The sequence below is a fragment of the Mus caroli genome, unplaced genomic scaffold (assembly GCF_978045245.1).
Source record: "Mus caroli unplaced genomic scaffold, Mus_caroli_1 scaffold_9, whole genome shotgun sequence".
In the NCBI taxonomy this organism is placed as follows: domain Eukaryota; kingdom Metazoa; phylum Chordata; class Mammalia; order Rodentia; family Muridae; genus Mus; species Mus caroli.
In genome coordinates, this window is record NW_028227264.1 from 88,005,419 (window position 1) to 88,032,442 (window position 27,024).

Genomic DNA, 27,024 nt, shown 5'->3' on the forward strand with positions numbered 1-27,024 from the left:
AGCATAGTTTTAAGTTATGTGTGTTCTGGATTAGCACTAACACTCTTTTCTGTGCTGACGACTGATATATCCTTTGCTATGCTTCTCTTAATATCACATTTCATTTCACAGTCTTAAATCTTCTAGTCTTTAATTTTGAGCCAACACGAATGGAGCATGCAATAGAAGGCTCTTTGGTTCCCACCACCTCAAGCTTTTGTTTGTTTGTTTGTTTGTTTGCTTAAGTGTGTGCACGTGTGAACGTGTGTGAGCTAGTCAACCGAGGGCCTCACACAAGCTAACTATACCTCACCACTAAGCTATGCCCCCTGGGCATTTTTTAATTTTTGAAAGGAGTTGGTAATTTTTCAGCCTACCATATCTTTCCAGGGAACTGAAAGAATAAAGTGATGAAAACTGAATTCTTAGGGCAATAGCAGTGGAGCCTGGGACCTTGAAACATGCTAGGCAAGTGCTCTCACACTGAGTTACATCCCCAGCGACAATGAGGATTTAAATGGAAAACAGGGACATTATGTTTTCCCATGTTAGACACTAGTAAGGCCTGCTGCAAAGTTTAAGAACACCCATGGTCTTTCCAGCCAAAAAAGTCTTAGGGAACCTGTGTGATCCATTTATCAGTAAGTCCCTCCCTCCCTGTACATATCTGCATAGATTTCTAGGAGTTGGCTTTTCAGATCATAGTACATTTTTGCTTATCATCTTTGCTAGTACAAAAGAGGCTTTGATCATTTCCATATTTAGACACTCCCATGTTGCATTCTGTTAGTTATGAAGATGCTTTGTCTATTAGGGACAGACAGGAATCAGCAAAGCCATGTACCATTTTACATTGGCATCATCTTCAGACACCTCAACTTCCATCTCTACCCTCTCCCCACAGTAAGCGTTCATGTCTTCCAGCTGCTTAGTCACCATAATTGGAGGCTCTAGTTGGAAAAAGGGAAATAAAAGATCATTAAAGTATCCAAAGCCAGTGTCTTGAACCCCCTGTTTGTTCACAGAAAAAATGACAGTGGTGGGAAAGAATCATCAGTGAATCACCCAATGGGTAAATTGGAGGTGATACTCTCTATGTCTGCACATGGCAAAACAAATAGCCACTGATGCTGGATCGGTTCCCCCCAGTTTCAGAACTATTCGAATCAAATTAGAGAACGTAAAATGCACACCAAATATCCTACCTTCATGAAGCAAGGTACCAGACAGTAGATAGTTTGGATGAAGGAGAATCTATAAAGCCTGAAGGTTTTGATTTTGGCCCTCAACCAAGGAGAGGGGATGGGGTTGTCTGTAATTGGAGGGCTTAATAAAAGAAATAAGGTCAACCTGGCTTTCTCTGACTATTTCAGCTGCTCTTCTGACACCAGTGAATGATGCCCTCATCTTAATAAAACTGCTTTCATTCAGCCAAGCAAGTAAAATGTGGATTATCCATCCATTAAAGTATGTTGGGTTTCAGAAGCTATAACTAAAATAATCCATCTTGCAGAATAGTGTTTGCCTTAAAGTCAAAGCCACAAGGCAGCTTCATAAAGAGATGTTTCTCTCAGCTTCTTTCTTCTTCAACAATTCAGAAGACTAAGTAGGACTCAGGATACCTGCCATGGTCATGGATCTGCAATACTGAGCCAATCTAACAGGCAAGCCAAAGGCTTCTAGAGAGGCGACTGCTTCTCCAGGCTGAAGGGGCTACCTTGCCTTTGGCTTGGGTCAGTGTCCCTGGGATGAGAGCCCTAGCCCCTTGGTAATGCAAGAAAAGATTTCCTTTTACCTCTTACAAAGAGCTCAGTAGAACATTTCTCATCTCCAGCTGTCACATAGTACTCCGAATCATCTGTCAGCGAACAGTTATTAATAAACATGATTCTCTCGTTTCCTTTGTGCTCAAAGATGTATCTGTTTTAAACAGGAAGAAGGCGTAGTTTGAGATGTTGATTTTTCTACTTTACTAGTAAATTTGGTTTATAATTTGTTAATACTCGAGCATCAAGGATATAGCTGTGATCTACTGTTTATGTAGCATCTTTTATATGTCCAATTAGTGTCAACCCAAAGCTCACTTTTATTTTTGTGACACGTAGAAATATGTATATTTATACATACTATTTCATTTGTTATTCTTTTCTTTCATATAAGTTTTCAGTGTAAATGTAAAAATTCTCATATAGTTATTTCTTAACCCACTTTGGGAAGATAGAGTGGGTTGAATGTGTTAGAAAGATTTTTAACTCCATAATTCTTCAAATAATTATGTATTAATTATGTACTTTACAAAGTGGCAGAGACGTTATCTTATTCATTTACACATGTTTCCTTCATTCTTTAGTCCACGAACACAGAATATTTTTGTTGGATGAATAAATTGCTTGTGCAATTTAAGCAATAACTAACCTTAATTGATAAGATCAACAACAAATATATAGTCTCTTAAATGAGCCGAAGTACTAGGCCTATTGTATCACAGTTACTGTCTATTAAGAAAGCATTTTCCTTGCTGGCCAGATGGCTCAGCCGTTAAGAGCACTGACTGTTCTTTTAGAGGACTTGGGTTTGATTCCCCGCACCTGTATGGTAGCTCATAACCCTCTGGAATACAACTTCTGGCCTCCAGAGGCACCAGTGGGACACAGACATACATGCAAGGCGAAACACCAATACAGTTCAAATCAAATCCATTTAAAAAAAAAGAAAGTTTAGAAACAGAACACTGCTGCAGACTCTCTGGGTCCCTTTGTCTTCGTGGAATGGGTCTCTAGTCGCAGGTGGGCAAAGCGTTGGATGAGATGACAGACAGATGCACACAGGAGAGGTTGTGTAGAATCTGAATGTATTTGTCAGGTCGAGCATCAAACTTTTTATAGTACAGAAAATATAAGGGTCGGAAGTCACAGCAGGCAAGGTACATTGAAGTTACCAGGTACAAAACAAAGGAATGACTTCAAGAGGATTTACAGTAACCAGGTAGATGTTTACAGTAAAGATAAAGCAGTCCTGCCTAGGGTCAGCTTAGTGACAGGCAAGGATTTCACACTCTAGTGTGATACCTTTGAACCTTGTGAAGGCTAGCACCAGGGGGTTCTGCTCTTGGCAGGCCTCAAGAATAATGCAATATCACAACCCCCCTAATTTCCTAGGCCTTGCTAAATTCTTATTTGAGTGTAACTTTTAAGTATCTGGAGAATCTCCATTTGTCAGAAGAATATACCAACTTGCTTTTAATATGCAATGTAGCCTGTACTGAAGATTTCTATCTCAGTGAGATTCCCTGGCTTTCTGCAGACCAGTTGAGCCACTGGCTCTGTCTATTGTAATGCTTAATTAGTTGCTGAATAAGTTAACTTCCTTACTGCCTTTTCACAGGATTCTAAGCTAGGCGGCTTCTGGGATCTTGGAACACTGGGGAAACTAACTATAACAGAATTTAATCTTAAAGGGCATTTATAATAAAATATTAAAAGAGAGCTTGTAGATCCATACATCCGACTAACTCGAGAATAAAGTATGAGTATGAGAACGCAAAAACTCCAGGAGGTGAGCTTCTTTGAAACTCTCTGCCTCATGAGTGGCTTATAGGCTTCACAGCCTGTCAAGCTGACTCTACTGGAGTGCGTGACAGAACACTTGAAGTCAAGGAGAGACAATACTCTGATTATATCTTATGCTAACTATGTGTGTTGATTATGGTGGAGCACATGAGAGCATTCATACAGCTGAGCCAAAAAACTAAATTGGGGAAATCTCTCAAATTGAAGACTTTGAGAACATTTTCTAGTAAGGCCAACCAAGAAAAATCATGTCTGAGGGAGTCCTAGTCGTCTTCAAGAGACTGTTGCACCAGCTCTAAAGACTAATCTGTCACCTCAAAGTCATGCTGTTTGGCATGAGCCCATGGAAAAGCTGGAGACCACCTCACTGTATTCTAGAAGTGACAGGTTTCTGGGATTAAAGACTGTGTCGATGTATATGTGGCATTTTCTAACTTAAAACGATATACTGGAACGGAAGATCTCGCAGACTGAGGCGGATCTCCATGAAGTCGTTGCATAGCAGACTAGCAATACCGTCAGGTACCGGGGTCAGTTTCACTCCTTCCTTTGGAAGAGGGACAAGACGTAATAAAATACAGGCTTAGTTTACCTTTCATTATCTTAACATTAAATAATTCTGTTCAGATGTAATGTTGTAGGGACTGCCAAGAGCGCCCAAGTAGATGTTCAGCCAGTATCAAAAACTCATGTTATTTTGGGGAAACCAAACCAAACCAAACCAAACAAAATCAAAACCTTCTATTTATGAGATGTGATTTTCATCTGACATATCAAATGTATATTCCAAGTATTTCCAAGTTTTATTATTTTGAATAGAGAGAAGTTTGGCAATGCTTTGAGATAATGACACGTAATATGTAGCGACACAAAATAATTGTGATTCACTTGAAAAGCCTCAGAAAATGGGAGAGTTCCTCTTACATAGCACTATGACTTTTGGAATTCCAAAATCCATGAAAAGTGATGTCCACCTTTCTCCTCTCTCCATACAGGTTTACATTATAAACATACACAGGGGAAGAGACCAGCACAGGACAGACAGACAGCCAGGACAGAGCTCACACTGATGGATGACATATGCCCAGAAAGGTCTTCCATTCCATAAAAGTTAAGTCAAACTATTGTGTATTTATATTTTAACCAAACCTTCTAAAACCCACTTACTTTGTGCTGGGTCGAATCTCTTGGCCATTTTTAAACCATTTCACCTCTAGTTTTGGGTCTGCCAACTCCACGACAAATCTCACTTTGCCTCCTTTATCCACCTGATATGCAGGATCGAGAATTTTTGCAAAAGCTGTAGATATAAACAAACAAACAAAAACAAGTGAGAACATGTATACACAAAGGCTACCAGTTTAAGTAGCTAATGTATGTATGAAAAATCTAAGAAAAATCAAAAATGTCTCAGGGGGGAACCAGGTCGGAAGCCTTCCCAATTACCGTGTCTACTTCAGAGTTTTGTTGACACGCGGATGGTAAGATGGGTTAAAATTTGAAGAGAATTTATGTTTTTAAAAGAAGCATGAGAAAAATAGCACTACTATTAGTTTTAGGTTATGCGTATTTATTTTTGTCTATGCCTGCACGCATGTTGGGGGTTGATGTTGGAAGAGAACTTTGAGGGCGTGTGTTCTCGCCTTTCACCATGTGGGTTCCAGGGTTCGAACTTAAAAGCGTTAGATTTGGCAGCAAATGCCTTTACTCTAACCGGCTTATGTTCACTTTCTCTCATGTTAAAGAGAGAAAAAAATTAATATTAGATTTCCAGCTGGTTACCTAGAACATGAATTCAGAACTCAGTGTTTAGAAAGGCCCGGGTGGTAAAGGGGTCGTCAGCTGGCTCTCCGCTTTAGTGGCTGCTTCTGGAATCCTGAAGTAGGAGGTATGAATCAGCAGGGATGGCTGAGTTGCTCAAACAAAGCCACAGATAGGGCCTCCCAAGGGCCAGTTCATCAGCCACCAATTAAGAGTGACATTTAGAAGAGAGGATCAGATTTTAAAAACACCACAATTGGAAGTTTTTTTTAAAATTCCATCTGAACATGAAGCGAAACAATAATAGGTTTAATATCACTCTGACATATTATACAACTGAAACTGGACAATGACCCAGCACAGAGAAGTTGGAAGAACTATTGGCTTACTTGGAATACATGCCTTTCTTTTTTTTTCCCCTATCCTCAACTTTTTGTTTCAAATCATAGGCAACGGAATCCACCCTGGAAACCTTATTGGGAGTGAGAGGCAAATTCTTGGGACCCAGTCAAAAGGGTGGAAGTGTCTGGTAGAAAACACAGGGCTGGTGATAGGGATCCATCCCATAATCAGCCTCCAAACAATGACACCATTGCATACACTAGCAAGAGTTTGCTGAAAGGACCCTGATATAGCTGTCTCTTGTGAGACAAGGCCAGGGCCTAGCAAACACATAAGTGGATGCTTACAGTCAGCTATTGGATGGATCTCAGGGCCCCCAATGGAGGAGCTAGAGAAAGTATCCAAGGAGCTAAAGGGATCTGCAACCCTATAGGTGGAACAACAATATGAACTAAGCAGTACCCCGGAGCTCTTGACTCTAGCTGCATATGTATCAAAAGATGGCCTAGTCGGCCATCACTGGAAAGAGAGGCCCATTGGACATGCAAACTTTATATGCCCCAGTACAGGGGAACGCCAGGGCCAAAAAGTGGGAATGGGTGGGTAGGGGAGTGGAGGGGAGGGTATGGAGGACTTTTGGGATAGCATTGGAAATGTAAATGAGGAAAATACCTAATAAAAGAAAAGAAAGAAAGAAAAGAAAACAGAGGGCTGGTGAGATGGCTCAGAGGTTAAGAGCACCGATTGCTCTTCTGAAGGTCCCGAGTTCGGGTCCCAGCAACCACATGGTGGCTCACAACCATCCGTCATGAAATCTGATGCCCTCTTCTGGAGTGTCTGAAGACAGCTACAGTGTGCTTATGTATAATAAATTAATAAATCTTAAAAAAAAAAAAAGAAAAGAAAAGAAAAGAAAAGAAAAGAAAAGAAAAAAAGAAAGAAAACATGCAGAACCTTGTCTGAAGAAAAATCAAGGGTAGAGAGTGAGGGAGATATGAGCCTGGATAAATGGAGGCTTGGAGAGGTTCCTAGAGGCCACGGGGATACAGTCTTTGCTTCCTGAATGACATCTACGGTACTCTAAATGTGCTGACTCTGAGCGTGGAGAGCCATACACACACTACCAACACAACCCAAGACTATTCCACATGACTCCAAAGTGGATGAAAGGAACCGTAAACTCCTGCAGTCCCATGAAGCTTCGTCCCAGATTGGTTGAGTTAATAGGATGCGATCAGAGACACACACAGTACTAGGTGGCCCCGCCCCCTCCACGCTGTCAGGTGTGCTCACCTGCGCTCTTCTTTTCCACCCTGCGCATGCGCTTGAGCCGCTTAAGCATGCCACGCAAGTCGGTGATGCCATACTGGAAAGCGATCTTCTCGTATTCGTTGGGGTTGGCATTTTTCAGCAGCTCCCACACGTCTATCTCGGGCTCCTCCTCCTGCTGCTTCACCTCCCTAGCCCGGAAGAACGGTCATCTAGGTTAGAAACTGTCCTGGCCTCTAAAGACCAGTGATGCTAAAAGTTCTGCTTGGAGCTACCAACTGAGTCGACTTGATATCTTGGGAAACTTCCGGAGAGTAGAAGATCAAATATGTACCCTTGACCTTTACTGTTCCAGTTTAAAAACGCAATTGTAGGAGGAGCAGAGATGTCGTCCTGAGATATTTTCCTTTCAGTTTTTAAAGGTCCAATCACATTTGATCTTTGCCAAAAGGTCAAGGAGTCACTGAAGGTGAGATTCTACAGAAACTTAAAAATAGATCTCACCCCACATGTGGGTAGTGGATTCAGTTTGAAAAGTGGATTAAGAGTTAAGATTTAAGTCAGAGGGTAGTGGCGGATGCCTTTAATCCCAGCAGAGGCAGGCAGATCTCTGAGTTCAAGGCCAGCCTGGTCTACAGAGAAAGTTGCAGGACATCCATGGCTACACAGAGAAACCCTATCTTGAAAAACAAACCAAAACAAAGAATTAAGATTTAAAATTGGTCTCTGGGTGGAAAAAAAAAATCCCATTCCATATATTTTGGTGTGAACATAATCCAGACAGTATTTCAAACCTTTAGATTTTTCTAATACTTTTTCTGTCACATTAATATGTGACCCCCAAATCTTGATCACTGACCGACCAAAGAATATGTAGGCCACAAAAAGGAGTTTGTGACTACACCACTTCAGGGGCAGAGGTAGGTGGGTCTCTATGAGTTTGGGGCTAGCCTGGTGAACATAGGAAGTTTCAGGCTAGCTGGAACTACATAGTAATATTCTGTCCAAAAAAAAATTTTAAATACATTACTCTCCCCAATTTCAAAACTACAAAACAAAAACAAAACTCAGAAGTGAGCTTTTTATTGAATGAGTTTAGTATAAATTGAAGACATAATTGAAACTGATTTTTCTTGGGGGGGATAAATAGTCCTGATTATTTTGTTTAAGGTTAATTGACTATTTTTAAAAATTAGGTTAGTTTGAAAAACTACAGCTTATAACTTACTGTGACTAAGACTGGTTTCAATGTGGTTTTATGGAAAACTGGTCAATAAATTGTAGATGTTAGTGTGAAACTATGTTGATGTAAACAATGGGTTATGTTGCTTTATCATAACAATCATCCTCTTTTCTGAATTCCCTCTTTAAATTCATATGCTCTCAGAGAAGGAAATATACTCTCAACCTAGAGCCTAGGGGAACCTAGGCAAGGATAATATCTAAGGATCCAATGCCATCTTACCTTGCTGTGCCTTCCCACCCAGTGTAGAAAATGATGCTCATCGAGGGCAGGAAGGCTGGGAAAGGTCTTTGGTCCGCCATCTCAGTGGAAATGGCTAGCCAACACCATTAAGGAAATGTGCCTAGGGGCTGGAGAAATGGCTCTGCAGCTAAGAGCAGACAACCAATCTTGCAAAAGATCTAACTCTGGTTCCCAGCACCCACGCTGAGAAGCTCACAACTACCCGTAACCCTAGCTCCGAAGAGTCCAATACCCTCTTCTGGTCTCAGCAAGCAGTCATATACCCAGGGACACCCCCGCGCCAAATTCTTTAAAAGTCTTTTTTCAAAAGGAAAAAGAAGGAGAAAACATGTCTTCAAAACCTCAAGACACAGCTGAGCATGATGATACACACCTTCAATCCCAGCACTTAGGGAGGCTGAGGCAGATGGAGCTCTGAATTTAAGGCCAGACTGGACTACATAGCAAATTTCAGGTCACCTAGGACTACACAGCAAGACTGTGTCTCAAAAACAAATGAGGAATAAGCATTCTTTTCATCTCCCTGAAATGAAAATATACCTGGTGTTTATATACAGAGGTTGAAAAACTAAACACTATCCTTAGGTTGCAACATTACTAATAATTTTCCAGATTCACTAACTTTACAGACTGAAAGTGGTCTTCATTTCAAGTTCATCTTTTAAAGTATTTTAAACTGGGAGCTGTAGAGATGACTCAGTAATTAAGACTGCTCTTTCAGATGACTTGAGTTCTCAGTTCTTAGCACCCATGTGGAGTAGATCATAACAGCTTGTAACTCCTGTCCCAAGGGACCTGAAACCCTTTTTGGCTTCCATGGTCACCCACATACATGACTTGGCACTTGCTCAAACAGACACAAATAATTAAAGGTAATGAAAATAAATATTAAAACTATTTTAAATTTGGAGAACTATAGTTAAAGTGTTTAAGTACACGTGTGCATACCTTTTGTGAGTTGTCTCCTTAATCTACTAAGGCTTTCCAGCCCTTTCCAGACTAAATATATTCACCCAAACTTTAGAATTATTTCATACTTAGATTATACTAAATCTGGAGATTTTATTTTAAAACTTTATTTATTTACTTTATACACACACACACATACACTGTTGCTGTCTTCAGACACACCAGAAGAGGGCATCATGTCTCATTACAGATGGTTGTGGGCCACCATGTAGTCGCTGGGAATTGAACTCAGGACTTCTGAAAGAGCAGTCAGTTCTCTTAACCACTGAGCCATCTCCAGCCCTGGAGATTTTGTTAAATCTGTTATTTTAATCAAGAGGAATTATGTCATATGTATCTCAATTTACATATTTTATATTACATTTGGTGGAGAAATATAAAGATATCAAAGTCTATATAATTTATTCTAAGTTTGCTTTTAACATGGCTCATGTAGCCCAGGCTGGCCTTGACTTTATGATGTAGCCAAGGATGACCTTAAACTTCTGAACCTCCTGTTCACACCTCCTAAGTATTGTGACTACAGATGTGGACCACCATGCCCAGTTTATGTGGTGTTGATAATCAAACCCATGGCCTTGTAGATGCCAGGCAAACACTCTCCCCACTAAGCTACACTCCCAATATTTATTATAATTTAAATAACTACAAGAGACACAATGAAACAATGAGACCTACTAGGTCCACGAGGTGAAGATTTACAGGGAAACCAGTAAAAATGCTCACTGTTTCCTAGAGTAGACTCACAGTCCATCATCCTCTCCATCCTCTACTGAAGTGTGAGGAGATGTACTTTTCCACTGTGCTCCTTATCAAAGTTTGTACGTGGACATGGATGACCCTTTTTTCTTCTTCTTTTTCTATCACTTTATGGCATCCCCCAATTTAAACAGAAGCATTTATTTTGGAGGAATGGGAAGGTCAAAGCCGTCTTCTGCAGAGGTATCTTTACTAATCATGGTGGCTGCTCAGGACACTGTGTGTTTAACTGAAGTACAGTGGGGAGAGAAATCCAGAGTCTGGATTCCTTCGCATCACTGGGATAGACCTGTATGGTGTTGGCTGTACTTCTCGCTACATGAAAAATTTCTATAAATTCATGGTGTCCATGAACCACAAAAAGGTTTATAGAAATTTTATGTAGAATAAGGCTTCTAAGTATTTATAAAGGTCTAATCCCATAATGAAATACTGCCCCAAAGATTAGTCCTGATTCATCTAGTGTATATTGAAATAAGCTGGCTTTCATATGCAAAGGGAGAACTTTCTGTACACAGGATACTGGTTCTACTATTCATTCCAATAGAGCTTTTACCACACACTTCCAGAGGAGTACAAAGGGTAACCATGTGTCATGACCACAACGAGAACACATGCAACCACGACTTAGTAAGAAACACACCCTTCTGTGGTTATAACGGTGGGTTAGTACACATACATTAGATGAACACGGTCTTACATGAACAATCCAATGAGCTTGAGCCTTAATTAAAGGGTGTAATGGAAATGAGAACTGGAGACATAGTTGCTGCCCTTTTTCCCAGGACTCATTTCCCCCCTTAATTATTTGGGCTATATAATTTGATTCCTCTTTCTTCCCTATGCAAATTGTTGGTAGAAACAGCCTGTTATGTTTTTCTTCCCCTTTCCTTTTTAATTCAAACCACGGCACTAAATTTACAGTAGCATATCCTGATTGTACTCACGTGTGTGTATCCACACGTGTATGACTGTGTGTTTATATGCATGTGTGCTCGTGTATGCGTGCATGTATGTGTGCATGTGTATATGCATATGTGTGTGTGCTTGTGTGTATTCACATATCCATGCCTGTCTATGTGTTCAGGAATAAGTGTGTGTGTGTGTATGTGTGTGTGTGTATGTGTGTATGTGTGTGTGCATGCACGTGGACTTTGTATGAAGACAAATGCATTAAAAGAAACTGTTAGGAAGTGCATGGTTTCTGCTACCTGTTATATTTAATTTAATCTTTACAATTCTATTAGTGTTTATTTTCTCATGCACAAATGTGGAAAGTCCACTCAAAGAGGACATACATTTTAACCAAAGTCCCCTCGTAAATCCTACACTGTCAAGTGAGTGTGATCAATAATACTGGATGTTTATTTTCATTTTATGACCATAGTTCACCTCTTGGTGTTGAGATTTAAGTCTGTCATGCTAGCATAGAAATATTTATTTATTCTTCTCTGTGGATGAGACCATGCTTTATTTCTTGGGACATTACCTAGCTTTAGTTTCTACAGAGAAAGCAGTTGGCATTTTCCAGTTGAGTAATGTGTGCCTCCTTTGTAGTGGACAGTGTGATGCACTTTGTAAATGGCAGTCTTAGTCTTTGGGGCAGACTTGGGTTCCGTTTCTAACCTGGAGCCACAGGGACGGTATTGACCCAGAAAGAAAAAAGAAAAGAAACTTGAATTTGGGTCTCTGCTTTACCTGTTCCAAAGTGACTCTGTCTAAGAGGCTCAGTGGCTCAGGACCCTGGCTTCTCACTTGAGGCTGACAATTCACATACTGATGCTTTAAATCTACTTTGGGAATTAATTAATATTAGTTAAACTAATGGTTGAAATATCAAAATGATGTGTTTGATATTACCACGTGCATGGATGAATATTTATCACTAATTAGTAAATGACACAGATTAATGTTTCTGTCTTTTAACTGTATGTTGGGGACTCTGATTGAAACCTTCATTCTGTTAACTTGAAAAAAGCCATCCAGCGAAACTGAGAATATGAACACAAGCCCAGTTTCTTTTTTAAGACTTTATAATTTTTCAAGAGCATTTGTACTGTCCCTCTAATGTCAAAAAGAGAACTAAAATTATTTTTAAGATAAACCTGAAAAGCTGAATGAAAACTGATGCCAAAATTATAATTATTATTAAGACTAATAAGTTTACTATCTACTCACAAATCTAGATAAATATATAAATATAATATATATTTAGATAAATTTAGATAAAATATAGTCCCTATAAATAACACTTTCTCTTTTGTTTTTTTTTCACTATAGAAAATGTCTTATAGTTGCAAATAACACATAATATAGGGTAATATAGTCTACTATATAATGTTTTATGTATACATATATGGACAAAAACCCTATAACATGGCTATATGCTGAATCTCCATATGGCTATCCTGGATGTTCTACTACACAAGACAACACTAGCAAGGATCTATGAGTGATAACTTTATTTCTGCTTACTACTATGTTCCATTAGTTCTAAAATGTACATCTAGAGGATGGCATTTTAAACATCTCTGGAATAAGGGTGTGTCTTATAATCAACACTGTGTCATAATAAAATACTTAGGAAAAAATCATTCGTCTAGGTAGTGTCTAATGAAATATCAATCAGCATGTCTTCAAATCAATAATGTCTTAATATGAGCCATAAATAATATATCAAAGTGAATCTGCCTATTGCAAAGACCAAACCGCCCAAAATGTATAATTGTCATCTTCAGTCAACTGTCAAAAAATCAAAGGTAGAACAAACGGTGTATTTATCCAGTCATGGAAGAGAAACGGATGTAGTCTTGGCTGTTTCTGGGCATTTAAGCCTTATGTCTCAGTTATCAAATTTCCTCACCCTCGACTAAGAAAATACACTGAAACTCATCAAACACAAAGGCAGAAAGTTTAGGAAGCACCAAGGCACCACGTTAGTCTGCACTTGTCGCTGCTTTCTCTCTCTCTTAGTTGGCTGTTATGTTCCAGAAGCGAAATGCATATTAAGAAATGACAATTTTTTTTGAAAGCATTCAGCTGAAATTTGACTTCTCTGGGTGGGTCTAAAAGATCCAGGCCACAGTGCCTCCCCGCGCCACTTGATTCTCACCTACGTTTCAGGAGACCACTAAAGTCAAGTTCCCCTGCATCTTCTTGACCTTCTCCACTGTCATTAACAAAAGAAAAGTGTTTAATGCAGACACAGAGACGCGTTCCCCCCATGAACACTCTACACGGAATGTATATGCAATCTTGGACCGGCACACGAGGACTAAATCAACACAGACTATTTCTTTTCACACAAGTGACGCTGTACGTTTTTGGAGTACATCCTTGTGGAAAAGGAGATATCGGGAGCTTGTGTCACTGAATGGTTGTAGAACATACAATGTATATTGCATGTATATGAAACTGCTTGGATTTGTGTTAAAAACCAGATAACACAAATGCACTGAAGGCAAGCAATGCAAAGTACTTTGTTTTTGCAAGTTAGGGGCTCTGGAAAGAAAGCTGTGTAAAAAGCAAAGGACTTTAGCTGATCTCTGTTAACCGTGGAAGGCAGAGATTGGCTTGAAGGACAAAGGGTTGCTTGTCAGACATATAAGGGCACAGCCTTATATCTAAAGGCATCCTCTATGCCCAGGAATAGATGAATCAGATAAGCGATGCCAACCGGGCTTACAAATGGAGCTATTCACTGTAGCGCTTTCTAGAAGATGCATTTCTTTCTGCTTTAAAGAGACCGCTGTGTGCAGTAGGTCATTTATGTTTTTCCTGCTAGCACCTTTTAAAGTGAAGTTTTCAAAGAAAAATGTTCTCTCTTGAGTTGCTAATGAACTCTTTCTTAGGATCTGCCTAAGGCATGTCCTGTGGAGAAACGCATCTTACATCAGGCATGCAGCCGCTGTCCTGACTTGCTAAGAAGCCGCGGTGCTGGCATTTAAACTGTACTATGTATGCACTTACTTACATGGTTAATTTTTAATGGAGAATTTGTTTCCTGCTCTTTGCAGATGTTAGTTGTAGTTTCTAAGAAAAGAGTCTGTGGGTTTAAAAACAGTGTGTCTAACATGTAAGTCTTAAGAAATGAAACCCGATGAACAAGCTTTCAGGTTTTCTATTAGCAGGTGGCTGAGGACTTTTTGAAGTGAACACATTTCTATGATTTCAAAGCACAAAACAGTACTATTTCTCTTAAGACATACCTGTATGTGCTATGAGCGTGCTTAGACCAGTTTATTGCTTATTACAGAGCATTAGGGGGAAATGGGACAGACGGCAGTAAGAGGATTTGAAAGTTTGAGGATCTTTTTTTCCCCCAAGTTAAAAAATATCATCAATTGATTGGGTAATATATAATATTTTTCAAAAGTCACTAAACATTGTATTTCTGGATATTTTAGACAGGAAGTATGTCTTTTTAATCAGACAAAATCATTACCTTATAGTAAAGGGAATCACGTTTTATTTTCTAGGATAACTTTTCTTATTCAACAAAATAGTGGGTAGAGTCAGTTTTAAGAAGAATAAAACATCTGTCCTCATTCGAAAAATGTACATTCTGGCATCTTCAAGCACGGACGGCAGCATCATGAGAAGAAGCAGGCAGTTGCATTTCTCAGAGGCTAGTAAAAAAATATCATTTTTTCTTTCTTGCCCCCCACCCGGATCTTTCAGTCTTTGTAGCTGGAAAAATTAATTAAATGGGTATCTAAATTATTCCTTTCTTCAGCATTCTGAACACCAGAAGGTCTAGCAGTTATTTATTTCAGATAATCCAACAGTCTACAGTAATAACTTTGCTAAGTAGCTTCTTAATTATAATCGGGGTGGGGCACTTTGTTTCGTAGCTCTATACTTGATAAAAAGAAATAGAAATGGAAGTTTCCAGCTCCGGCGCTGTATGCAGTGTTTCTTCCTGTGTCTCTTTTGGCCATTTGGTGGCAAACAAGGTGATGAAGGATGAAATCACTGCTCAGTAGATGGATAATCTAAGATAACCAGGAGGTCTGCAGAATGGAGTTACCACTCTAACACGAATTCCCCAAGAAATTATCAGTTATAAGGTTGGTTGGGTATTAAGCTCACAGCTTTTGTAAAATAGTTACAATTAAATACATGACACATTTGGCTGCAGTGAAATGGACTTTTGAGTTATAGGAGAGCTATCTGGATTCCCACTATGAAATTACCTTCTTTTGAAGGCAGATCTGATGTCAATGTTTGGAGTAGTCCCAGTAGACTCTTTGGAAAGAAAGAAAACAATACAGTGAATGACAATTAAGAAGGCAATTTTGTATTTGGTTCTGTCATGGACTGTGGAGAGTTCTCCAGATAGAAAAGCAGCAGATGAAAGGAGACGTTGTCCTCCTGGGTGGCTGAGCTACCAGGACATCGCCATTGCTTGTCCCCTAAATGAACAGCCAACAGGGAGACTTCAGAGGCAACTTGTCATTCTGGCTGCCTGACTGCCCACTACTTCAAAAAGAACTTTTAAAATGCATCTACTTGATCTTTCTGGACAGAGATTTTTGATCAATCATGGAGGGAAGTCCAAATAACAGAATTCTGAAAAAATTTCCCAGGAGACTCTTAGACATGCTTGGCTGGAGGGATGCAGCCCAGTTGGGTACTAGAGGTCCTTACAGTGAGGGACCACCCGTGATCATTTTGTATCTGCTTGACATCTGACATCTTGCAGGATGAGAACTTTATGCCCTTTCCAGATCATTGGCATAGCTTCCTCTCCTCCCCTCTCCCCTCTCCTCTCCTCTCCTCCTCTCTCCTCCCTCCTCCTCTCCTCTCCCTTTCCCCTCCTCCCCTTCCCTCTCCTCCCCTCTCCTCCCCCATCCTCCCTCCTCCTCTCTGTCCCCTCCCCCTCTTCCCCCCTCTTTCCCTCCCCTTCCCCCTCCCCTCCTCTGTCCTCCCCTCCCCTCCTCTGTCCTCTCCTCTCTCTTTCTCTCTCTCCCCCTGCCTCCCCCTTCCCTTTCTTTCTGTCCCTCACTCTACCTCCCTTCCTTTCTTTTTTTTCCTTCCTTCTTGACTTCCTTCCTCAATCTGCCTTCTTCCCTCCCTCCCTCCATACCTACTTTCCTCCTTCCTTCCTTCCTTCCTCCCTCCCTCCCTCCCTCCCTTCCTTCTTTCATTCCTTCATTCTCATTTTTTAGAGACAATTTTATTCCATAGGTCTATCTGGTCTGGAACTTATTCTATAAATCAGGGTGGCCTCAAACTTTCAGTAGTCTTCCTGACTCTGTCTCTTTAGTGGTCCAGGCATGTTTCACACCCAGCTTGTCTACATAATTTCCTGGAAGAGGTCATCCTAATATGAGGACAAAGTTTACCTCCTCATACTTCTTCAATCTGTCTAGGTAGTGTTTGGCTGCAGGAAACACTTCTGTGTGCCTGCCCTTCCGCTCTGTGCACTGAGCCATGACCCTTTGCACACACACTCAAGTAAGACAAGATGCGGTTTCTAGAGTCTTCATAATCCTTGTTACCCGGATCCAGAGGGATCCAAGTTGAAACGCAGTACTCATGACTAATGACACCACTGCACATGTGCAACAGACAGTAGGTTCTAGAGAAAAGGATTGCTTCCTAAAACTCAATTCCACTCATGTGAAGAATCCCAGTTAAAATAATACCGGCTTTGTTTTCCTGGTGTGGCCAAATCAACCTTGAACTCATCCTAAATTCATGATTGTTGCTGGCAAGCTGATTTTCTATTTGCATGTTTATAAAAAGGGAGGTTTAATTCAACCTCAATATACCCTAACATTTTTCCATATTGTGTTTTCTTTGGGCAGTTCACAGAACTCATGGGCTGAGAATTTCTGTTATGGGACATTTAGTTACTAGAAGAGAACATCTCTGGCCTGGCATCCTGACATCCTTGTATAGTTTTATCATCAAACCTCAGTGGAAGAAGGGGCCCATGCAACAGATAAAATCATTAGAAAAACAGCATCACCCTTCTCTGGGGGTCTGAAGGAATATTAATAGCAAGAGTTAATACTGCTTCACTAGGCTTACTAAATACAACACAATCAGAAAGACATAATCTTAAACACAATTAAATAAATGAAATAAAGCAAACCCAAACCTGAGAGCATCACAGAACTCTCTTCCTCATCCCTTCCCACTTTGTGAAAACTCACATTTATCCAGCTAAGATGGCTCTCTTACCATGGACTTCAAGATCAAACGAACAGCTGTCAAATTTATCCTTGTAGGTGACCTCACACCTATAATTCCCTGCGTAGTTCTCTTTGGCTTTGATGATCTGCATCTCGAATGTGTATACCTGCAACAAAAAGCATCCAAACTTAGCCTGGCCTTGGTGGTTGAGATAGGTGCTCACCTTCCTTAACACATTTCTCAGTAGTGGTATAAAGATGGGACTGTATCTATATCCAGGACATGAAGGGTGAATGTGCCCGACAGCATCTAGACACAGCCAGACAGTTACAACAGTGTGTAGACATAGGACTGAAATCTCTCACAATCAAACTTGTGTCATGTAGCTATTTCCTCCGGGTTAGACCCGACCATTGTCATTTTGAATTAGGGTAGCTGTGAATCACCAGCACAAGCCAATCACAAGATGAAGCCCCCCCCCCTTTTCCCTGTTTTGCTTTTATTTTCTTTTTCTTTTTTATTGGATATTTTTTATTTATTTAAGATGATGCCTTCTTAACATTCCCTCATGGAGGGAATGGGGAGACTCACAAAGCTTGTAAAACCCATAAGGTTCACAAGGCCCCTCCCTGTGGATACCCAACCAGTAAACAATGACTGAGCGGGAGGGTAATCTGCAGCAGTGTAGCTGTCCGTCAGTTGGGAGACTTGAGTGATGCAGCTTTTGTGAATCATTGCCCACGCTGGGGCAAGGCTCTTCATGATGTAGCTCCTGATTTTCTCACGATGCTGTAGCTAACACCTTGTCATGCTCCTAGAAATAACCCCAATGGATTCATTGGTTCACCAAGCTGGACTTAGATGGGATCTTTTCTTTGATGACGTTGTCTTTGATGTCAGTGTCTGATATCTGGGGGGTGAATGGAAATGTATTCCCTGGGGGGGGAACCATGCAGGAGCCTGAAATATCTTTCTACCCTGACAGAAGGGATGAGCCAGGGGTTCAGGACCGTACCCGAGTTTGCCTCTCGAAGGTCTCCTTCAGCTGCAGGTGTTTCCCGGCTTTGCTGGCCAGATCCATCCATTTCCCCTTGAACCATTTGACAGTGGGTTTTCTAAGAAGATCTTCAGCCCTAACTTTGGCTACAAAGGTAATGTTTGCACCTAGAAAAAAAGCACGAAGGATTTCATCTGGGATTTAGAAACTGCTGCTTGTCTTGCTTTCAGCTGAAAGGAGTTGATGCAGGTCTGCTCTGTATAGAGCAGGGCTTACGTGTTCACAATGGCACGATGGGGGATCATGCTTCTGTGTGGTAAGTATCCTTGAAGTCTTAGGAAAGTCCATCTGATCTGCTTTGGAAGTGTGTGTGTGTGTGTGTGTGTGTGTGTGTGTGTGTGTGTGTGTATGCATGTATGTCTGTCTCTATAATTTTTACTAAGTAATATATATTACATAAAATAATATATACTCAGTAACACACACACACACACACACACACACACACACACACACACGCACAATCTCACTGAGAATTGAACCCTGAAGCTTGTGCATGCTAGACAACTGCTCGACTGCTGATCCATAACCCCAGTCCACTTGAAAATTTTGAATCAGAAAAAATGGAATGAAGAAATGGGTGGAATGAAATCTTTATATGTGGATTTGCATTTATGTGGACTAAAAAAAAAACACAAAGGAAATACAGATCTGTATTATTCAAGAGGATAGGATGCCTGTAATTACAGGGTTGTGACTGAGGTAGACCAATTCCTTTGAAGTGACAATGGAGTCACTGATTAGGCCCTAGGGACATCAGAAGCACCTTGGCCAGTAGCCCAGTATCTCAATACCTTACAAGAACATACAAGGAGCCAACATTTCTGCTTGTACACTAGGCTCGAGGGAGGAAACGCAGGGATACAGTTAGTTATATACTCATTCGCGCAATATCTGCTTGATATCCATGTCTGATTCTGAGCATTAGAATTTGCCAAATTAAAATCCAGGAGCGCCTCAGATCTCTCCTATCTCTGTGCTCTGTTTATTTCCTTCATAGCGTGTGGCCATTGTGGTTATCTGTTTGGTTAACTCTTGTCTATTCCTGTCTTTAAGCTATAATTTATGTGGATTCACATGGCATACTGTCTCTGGGACAACCTGATAGTATGTAATGAACATTTCTGAATAAAAATTTCCACATCTGTAACATCTCTCTGGCCAGCTGCCCTTTTTTATCACACTGAATAGCTCATCTAGCACGTGTACAGAGGTGTGGCTACCCGAAGCACCTTCTGGTGTGAGTCCTGTCATGGTGATAGCAGACACCGGTCTTCAGAGCTTCAGAGGCAGGTCTCATTACTTATTCTCATTTTACACAAGAAAAAACTGAGGTGTAATGAGGCCAAATGCTCTGCCCTACTAGCAAGAAACAGAACCAACATTTTAGACCCACTCAGGTTGGCTTTAGGGTCCAGATACTGAGCTTCTGTGTGCTAAGAATTACTACAATAACTACTACCCATCTTCTGGGGTTATAAAATACATGGAGTAGAATTTGTGTACAGTGGACTATTGTTAAATCATAACAAGGAATATTGATAGTGCAACAGGTGTGGGCCTCAGAAATGTTATGCTAATCCAAAGAGTCCAAATGCAGCAGGCCATGTGCATAATTTGTATAAAATAAACAGGGTAGGTTTTCCTTTGGGAGTGGGGGGAAAACTAGAATTGGAGAGTGGGGGGAAGACTAGGATTGGGGAGTGGGGGAGGGAGTGTGGAATAATGGGATGCTAGATCTCCTGGGAGGTACTGAAAATATTTTGGGATGGCATGAATATGAAGAATGGTCTCATGGCTACAGAAGTCTCCCATTAAAATGACTTCCTTTGTGATATGTGGAAACGGGGAGGATTCTGGGAGGATACTCACCAACTTTCACCGATCCAGTTTGAGGTTTTTCAACAAACAGGGTGGATAGCTGGGAGTTGGCATTCTGTTTGTCCTGCTCCTCCCCGCCAGCAGGTGACTCACCAAGAGACCATTCTGGAAGGGGAAAGGAAGGCAAGGGTCATTTCAGGGCCATGGTCTCCTCAGGCTCACTTACCTGTGTTTGCCGTTCTCCTTCATGCTGAGTCTTGGTCTTGTTTAATAAACCTAGATAAAATGACAGCATTCCCTTGTCCCCACCAACCACCAGTGGAGAGGGACAGATTCTCATTCTTACAGGATGGGTCTTCCACGGACAGACAAAGGAACATTTTCTAATTCCTGGAATAGTAAAACTTGGTAGGTAGGTTGTTCGCTGGTTTTGGTATTCTCCCTGTTCCCCACTATCTAGACAGAGGCAGGGAAATTCACAGGGCAGTGGAGGTGTCACTCCCGATGGCTGACTCTAAGGCCAAATCTATACAACAGAATCTGGAGGAACCAAAGAGCAGGTCACTTTACAGGTAAACTGCCCAGCGTAGGTCAGAGAACCAAGCCTGGTTTCCCACTTCTAGGTTCCGCATTGTGCTCGGTGGGAAATTACATAGAGGAGAGTAAGTTACAGGGTCATGACCTGCAGGGACAGATGTAAAGAACCATGAATGGGATTGCCCTGCAAGGAAGAAAAGTACAAAACCAAAACCAAACAAATCAAAAAGGAGAGAGAGGAGAAGAAACTGGTCGGAGCTTCCCCATAAAGAGAGACAAGCTGAAAGAGAAGCTTGTTTGTATCTTCTAGTCTGCAAGGAGATGCAAAGTTGACATGGGGGAGTGTGGAGGTTAGGTAGCAGGGGACTGTGGTGATGTTCTCTCTCGGAGCCAAGTGCAGGCAGAGTTCTGTTGTTGACACTTGATGACTGGGAGGAAATGCATGGGTCAACAACTCTGTACTTGTTCATGGTTCATAAGAAGAAGGGAAGTGCACATTGAATTGTTTTAGTTTTCCTGTGTCAGTCATGCTCAGCACTAAGAATTCTTACCCACGAGGAGGTTAGGCCAGGTAGTCACTTGATTATGCATTCTTAATTCCTGAGCTAAGGTTAAAGTACGCTGTGTCTGTGATGCTATTACTAGTCGTGAGTGGTGCTCATCTGTGTAAGGATCTGTGTAAGGGATATGAAGACAAGAAGTTTTCTTGGTGTGTCACTTCTATATGTGCAGTGCCCGTGCCACTGACGGGTTCTTCAGCAGCCAGTGATGGGACCGGATTGTTAAATGAATGAATGATCAAATGACTTTAGAATCATAGTTACAGCCCATAACACGTGTTTGAAAATGTTTATAATGGTTATACTTACAATTATACACAGATGTAGATTATAACTTCCCACATCTCAGTAGTGGAAGACTGACCTCTGGCTATTTGCTGAATGTTAAAAATGACATTATGCCGTATCAAATTCATCTGTGGAATACGTGGCTGGATTCTTGAATGTTGTGCCTTGTATCATGCAAAGTTAATTGTCTCTCAACACATTAGTTTTCTTACCCGGGGAAATGTAAAGTAAGGTTGCTGTAAAGGCTACAAACTGAATAAAACAGGGATTAGAATCAACACAGCCCCAGGAAAGAGTCATTAGTGCTTGTATAAGCTCAGGGTCCCGGTGCCTTGTCAAGTCGTGCTTGCTCACCTGAATCTTTTCTCTCCAGGGCCCGACTACCCAAACCTGGAAGGAAAACATGATTTGGAAGATGCAGGAGAGGGGAGGAAGGAGGGAAGGGGGTGGCTGCAACCTTCTGGGGGCACCCCTACACCCTATCTCTTTGTGTTATAGAGGAAGGAAACTACAAGTTGGCTTGAGTGGAATCTCAACTGTGAAAGACTCTGTTAAGAATCTGCTGTCTTTAAGACAATAATGCAATTTAAAAAATATAAATAAGGGGTGTATATAGATGAAAATGAATGATAAACATTTTCATCCCTAAAATGATCATATCCAAGATTTATTTATTTATTTATTTATTTATTTCTCTCTTTCTTTCTCTCTTTCTCTCTTTCTCTCTTTCTCTCTTTCTCTCTTTCTCTCTTTCTCTCTCTCTTTCTCTCTTTCTCTCTTTCTCTCTTTCTCTCTTTCTCTCTTTCTCTCTCTCTCTCTCTCTTTCTCTCTTTCTCTCTTTCTTTCTTTCTTTCTTTCTTTCTTTCTTTCTTTCTTTCTTTCTTTCTTTCTTTCTTCCTTTCTTCCTTTCTTTCCTTTCTTCCTTCCTTCCTTCCTTCCTTCCTTCCTTCCTTCCTTCCTTCCTTCCTTCCTTCCTTCCTCCTTCCTCTCTCTCTCTCTCTCTCTCCCCCTCTCTCTTTCTCTCTCTTTCTCTTTCCCTCTCTTGACAGTGTCACCATGATGTGACTCGGGCTGGTCTTAAACTCACTCTGTAGCCCATGCTGGTCTGGCCTTGAGATCCTCCTGCCTTGGTCTCCCCAGTATTGGGCTCATGGGTATGCATCACCACACCTGGCTAGAAAATCTTCCCTTTTGGGAGATTGACATGGAAATCATCATTAAAGCCAATGTCTCCCCTCTTGCTCCCCTGAGTCTTTGCTGCTACCATAGGTCAATGAATTAATGAGTTCAAAGTTGGGCCGGGGAGTCATCCTAACCTGGAGGCAGGGCACTTGGCGGAGAAGCCTCATCTTCCTCTGAAACAAGAAACAGGAGGAAAAAGTCAAGGAGAGAAGAACTTCATCCAAGTAACCTGGGGAAGAGGAGTCTGGAAAAGAAGAGAGAGACTACACAGAGCATTTTCAATCGCTGAGTGAACATGGGAGACTTCACACCTGCTGGTAACCTTTGAGAGTGTGGGCAAAACCCAAACCAAACAGAAGGAGAATACAAAAATGGGTGTGAGAGCTAGATAATTCAAATGAAAAAAATAGATTTTTTTTTAAATGGAACTATGCCAGAGTTTTTGTGACTGTAAGTTAGTGGGAAAATGATGGAGGGGGTTTCCAAGTTTTTTTATTTCATAGGTGAAATCAATGGCAGATGTTATTCATATATCATATTCATTTAGACCCTGACATGCAAGCTTTTAGGGACTATTTGAGAACTGTTTTCACCCGGTGAACCCCAGAGTTTCCTGTCTGTATGTAAGAAACTGAAATTCAAGTTGATGGGTATAAATAAATTAATCAGTTTTATTAAGTTTAGTGATCATCATCTTCATAACTTCACAGCCATTTCCCTAAGATGGTATTGGTCCTTCCAGCACTATGTGATTCAAAAATTTCTCATGCAAATTTATAAATCCCCAAATATGTTGTGTAGTATTTAAATGCTCAGAGGCACACTGAAGTGTGCCCCTTTCCAACATACCTGTATAGCAACATGCATACTTTGCATGCTTAAAGAGGCAGCTGGTAGTATTGGAAGCTTTGACCCTTCCTTCCCAAAGCATGCAGGCTAGGGTTTGAATAAATAATATACATTGTACACTTTTCAAAATAGGACCTCAGAGGACCTTAGTTGACCTCAAACATAGTATACCGAAGATCCACGTACCCAGAATGTTTACTATAAGCAGTTTAAAAATTACTGAGAAGGTAGGATTTTGTGTGATCTACTCAAATATTTACAACAAATACTATTTTAGTGACTCTACATTACTTTCAACCAAGGATAAATCTTACCATTTCTTTAAAATATTATAACATAATCATAGCGACACTCTAGTGTTTATTACTTCAAAACTCAGGAGGAGATTCACCTGGGTATAAAACTTGGTCTTGCTCAGTGGAAGACATTAGTAATCGGAGAGGGTTGGAAAATGCTGGATTGGGCATTTATATTTTATTGTGTTGGTTTTTTGCATGTTCACTGGCACACATGTGGAAGCCCTCGGTGAGTCCAGGCACACCAGGAGTGGACATGAGACACTGCACCTCTTAAACTCATTTCCCTTTGGAATTCTCTTCCCCCGGAATACTCATTAGCATTCCAAAAGCTGCACAGTGATAGCTACCTCTGAACCGAACCGTAAGTAGAGAGCTGACCTGGAACTCACGAGCCTTTAGCTGGAAATCTTCCTCCTTTGGCCTCCGGAGAGCTAGGCTTACTAGTCCTCATCTCTATGATGGACCTTGGATGCTGAAAATCTGACCTTAAACTCTCAAATGCTGGTCTGATTGAGTTTAACTGAATTGGGTGAAAAAAAGAAAACTTTAACTTTTATCTTATCTACCATTAAAGGCAGACTCTGTTGCTAGGAAGAAACTATGTGAACCTTTTAGGTTCTGTGACATTCAATGCCATTTATGTGAAAGATAGAATCTTAAAAAAAAAAAAAAAGACAAAAGAAACACTGTAATCTGGAAGTCACACTACCGTTCTCTCTCCTTGAAAGTGATGATCTTGTTGAAAATTCCATTTCCTATTGGGTTTGCTAGAATACAACACATTTGAAGACAGTCTGCGGGCAGCAGGCTGTGTCCCCTAGCTGCACAGAAGGGCAATTTAACAAAGCAGAACTTTTTTTAATCATGGGAAAATAGCAGTTGTAGAATCATCATAATGCTGGCTAGCCAACTGAAGTCTCCCAGGAAGAGGTCAGAGGAGAGAAAGGATTCAGCCACCTCAAACCTAGGGTCTCAGTGAGGTGCCCATGAGTCCTCTGGGTTGTGTGTAATCCTGCTATCAATCACAGCCATCCCAGAGCCTTTTCAGGCTTTGTTGGGCATACAATTATTTCTACCAGGCTGTCCTTGAACTCAAAGTGATCCACCTTGCTTTTGCCTCCCAAGTGCAGAGTTTGAAGGTGAGTGCCACTGTGCTGGGCTTCCTGTAGTTGGTTGTCAATTGCCTGTTAATGTAAAAAGTCACAGGCAATGTAAACCTCCAAGAAATGTTGAGGCTTTAGAATGAAGACAGAAAGCATATAAAATATACAAGGTTCATAACAGACATCAACTACATACTGATATGTCTTGTCTGATTTAGGCAAATTCAGGAATGTTTCAAGTAGAGCAGTCATGTCCAGAATCACAACAGCAACAATAAAATATTGGAAGACAGCAATACCAGCTAACATTAATTCATGATATTTTGAGTCATTTGATTAACTTATACTGTTTAGAACATCATATGCCTTTACATTTTGATGCTTACAAAACAAATCAGTATTCATCTTATCACAAATATGTATATTTAATAAGTTTTTCCCCCTCCAAACCTATTAGGTCAATGTTATATTTTCTAATAGTTGTTTTAGAATTGGAAAATACAATGATGTTAGTTTCTTAACAAAGTCCATTACCATGAAAGTATGATATTAGATGCCTATGGTAGTTTGAATAGGAGTGCTTGGTCCACAGGGAGTGGCATTATTAGGAGGCATGGCCTTGCTGGAGTAGGTGTGGCCTTGCTGGAGTAGGTGTGGCCTTGCTGGAGTAGGTGTGGCCTTGCTGGAGGAAGTGTGTCAGTGTGGGGGTGGGCTTTGAAGTCTCATATGTTCAAGCTATCCCCGGTGTGGTACACAGTCTCCTTCAGCTGCCTGTGGATCAAGATGTAGAACTCTCAGCTCCTCCAGCACTGGGTCGGCTTGCAAGATGCCAAGTTTCCCTGCCGTGATGATAATAGACTAAACCTCTGAAACTGTAAGCCAGCCCTAATTAAATGGTTTTCTTTATAAGGGTTGCTGTGTCTCTTTACAGTCATGGTGTCTCTTCACAGCAATTAAACTGTTACTAAAACAATATCTAAAGGTAAATTGGTTAAATACATTTAAACAAGTGAGTAAAAAGCACCAGGGTGTTGTTATTGTAGGCATAAAGGAACCTAAATGAAGAAAATGAGTTAATGGTTCCTTAAAGAAATTGCATCTGTCAGGAGAGCAGCTCGGAATATCTGCTGACTCATTTCCTCATGTGCCAGTCACGATCGTGCCAGGAGTAGAGACTTCTGCTTCAGTTATGCGAGAGATTTATTTTTTGACAGCTTAATGTTAATTCCTGGGAAAGGTAAATACATTTTTATTTTCTTTATAGCAACTACAAAAAGCAAGCAGTTTTCTGGAAAGAAACCAAAAGGAACAGTAATTATTTTAACCAAGCTTCCTGTTTTATGTGTGTGTCTGTGTGTCTCTGTGTGTTACATACACATACAAACACACACACAAACTGAGTTAATAGGATATTTAAAACATTATTTTTGGAGATAGGGTCTTACTTCTTAGCCCTGGCTGGCCTGGAACCCAAGTTTCCTACTTCAACGCCTCAAGTGCTAGGTTTATAGAAGTGCACCACTGTGACTAACTCAGAACCTCCTAATATGTTTGAAGAAGTTGGCAGATATAGCTAACACCCCAATTATAAGGTTAATGTGAAAACCAAGCAACTCTCCTTGGCTACAAAAAAGCAATTTTTTTCTCAGAAAAATTTGAAGTTGTTCCAGAATAATTCAGTCAAAATTAATCTTTTAACATTTTTTTCTTTGTTTTCAGTGTTATCTGTATGGAGGGTAAGCCTGAACCTTGTGTAAGCCGTGCCTGTAGAGGCCAGAAGAAGTTGTTATAGCCCTAGGACCACGATTACAGATAACCTGGGCCCCCTTAGAAGGCTAATCTAACTCACTGAGCCATCTGTCTAGGGCAGCAAAATGTTGTTAAGAGGGATAGACTTAGAACTTATTTATCGAATATATTTTAACTGTTCAGAGGATGAGAGGACATAGTAATAAAAGATAGCAGGGTAAGTTCAGAACTAATTTCCATATTTGGAAGCTTGGAGCAAGTTGTTCTATATTACCCTCACCAACTGTACGTATGTAGCTTGC

The 27,024-nt window shown here is 40.7% G+C and overlaps 1 protein-coding gene across 1 annotated transcript in view; it reads right to left on the reverse strand.

Moving 5' to 3' along the window:
* Mybpc1 (myosin binding protein C1) overlaps positions 1-27,024 on the reverse strand; it is an 89,776-nt gene that overhangs the window by 35,773 nt on the left and 26,979 nt on the right. Inside the window, exons 4-14 of the mRNA XM_085842577.1 lie at positions 22,857-22,895; positions 21,895-21,930; positions 20,207-20,320; positions 18,293-18,441; positions 17,326-17,443; positions 15,330-15,381; positions 13,247-13,303; positions 6,945-7,111; positions 4,716-4,848; positions 1,775-1,899; positions 824-929 (exon numbers count right to left, since the gene is read on the reverse strand). Coding sequence (XP_085698703.1) covers positions 824-929; positions 1,775-1,899; positions 4,716-4,848; positions 6,945-7,111; positions 13,247-13,303; positions 15,330-15,381; positions 17,326-17,443; positions 18,293-18,441; positions 20,207-20,320; positions 21,895-21,930; positions 22,857-22,895 — 1,096 coding nt within the window. The remainder of the gene's footprint in view (positions 1-823; positions 930-1,774; positions 1,900-4,715; positions 4,849-6,944; positions 7,112-13,246; positions 13,304-15,329; positions 15,382-17,325; positions 17,444-18,292; positions 18,442-20,206; positions 20,321-21,894; positions 21,931-22,856; positions 22,896-27,024) is intronic.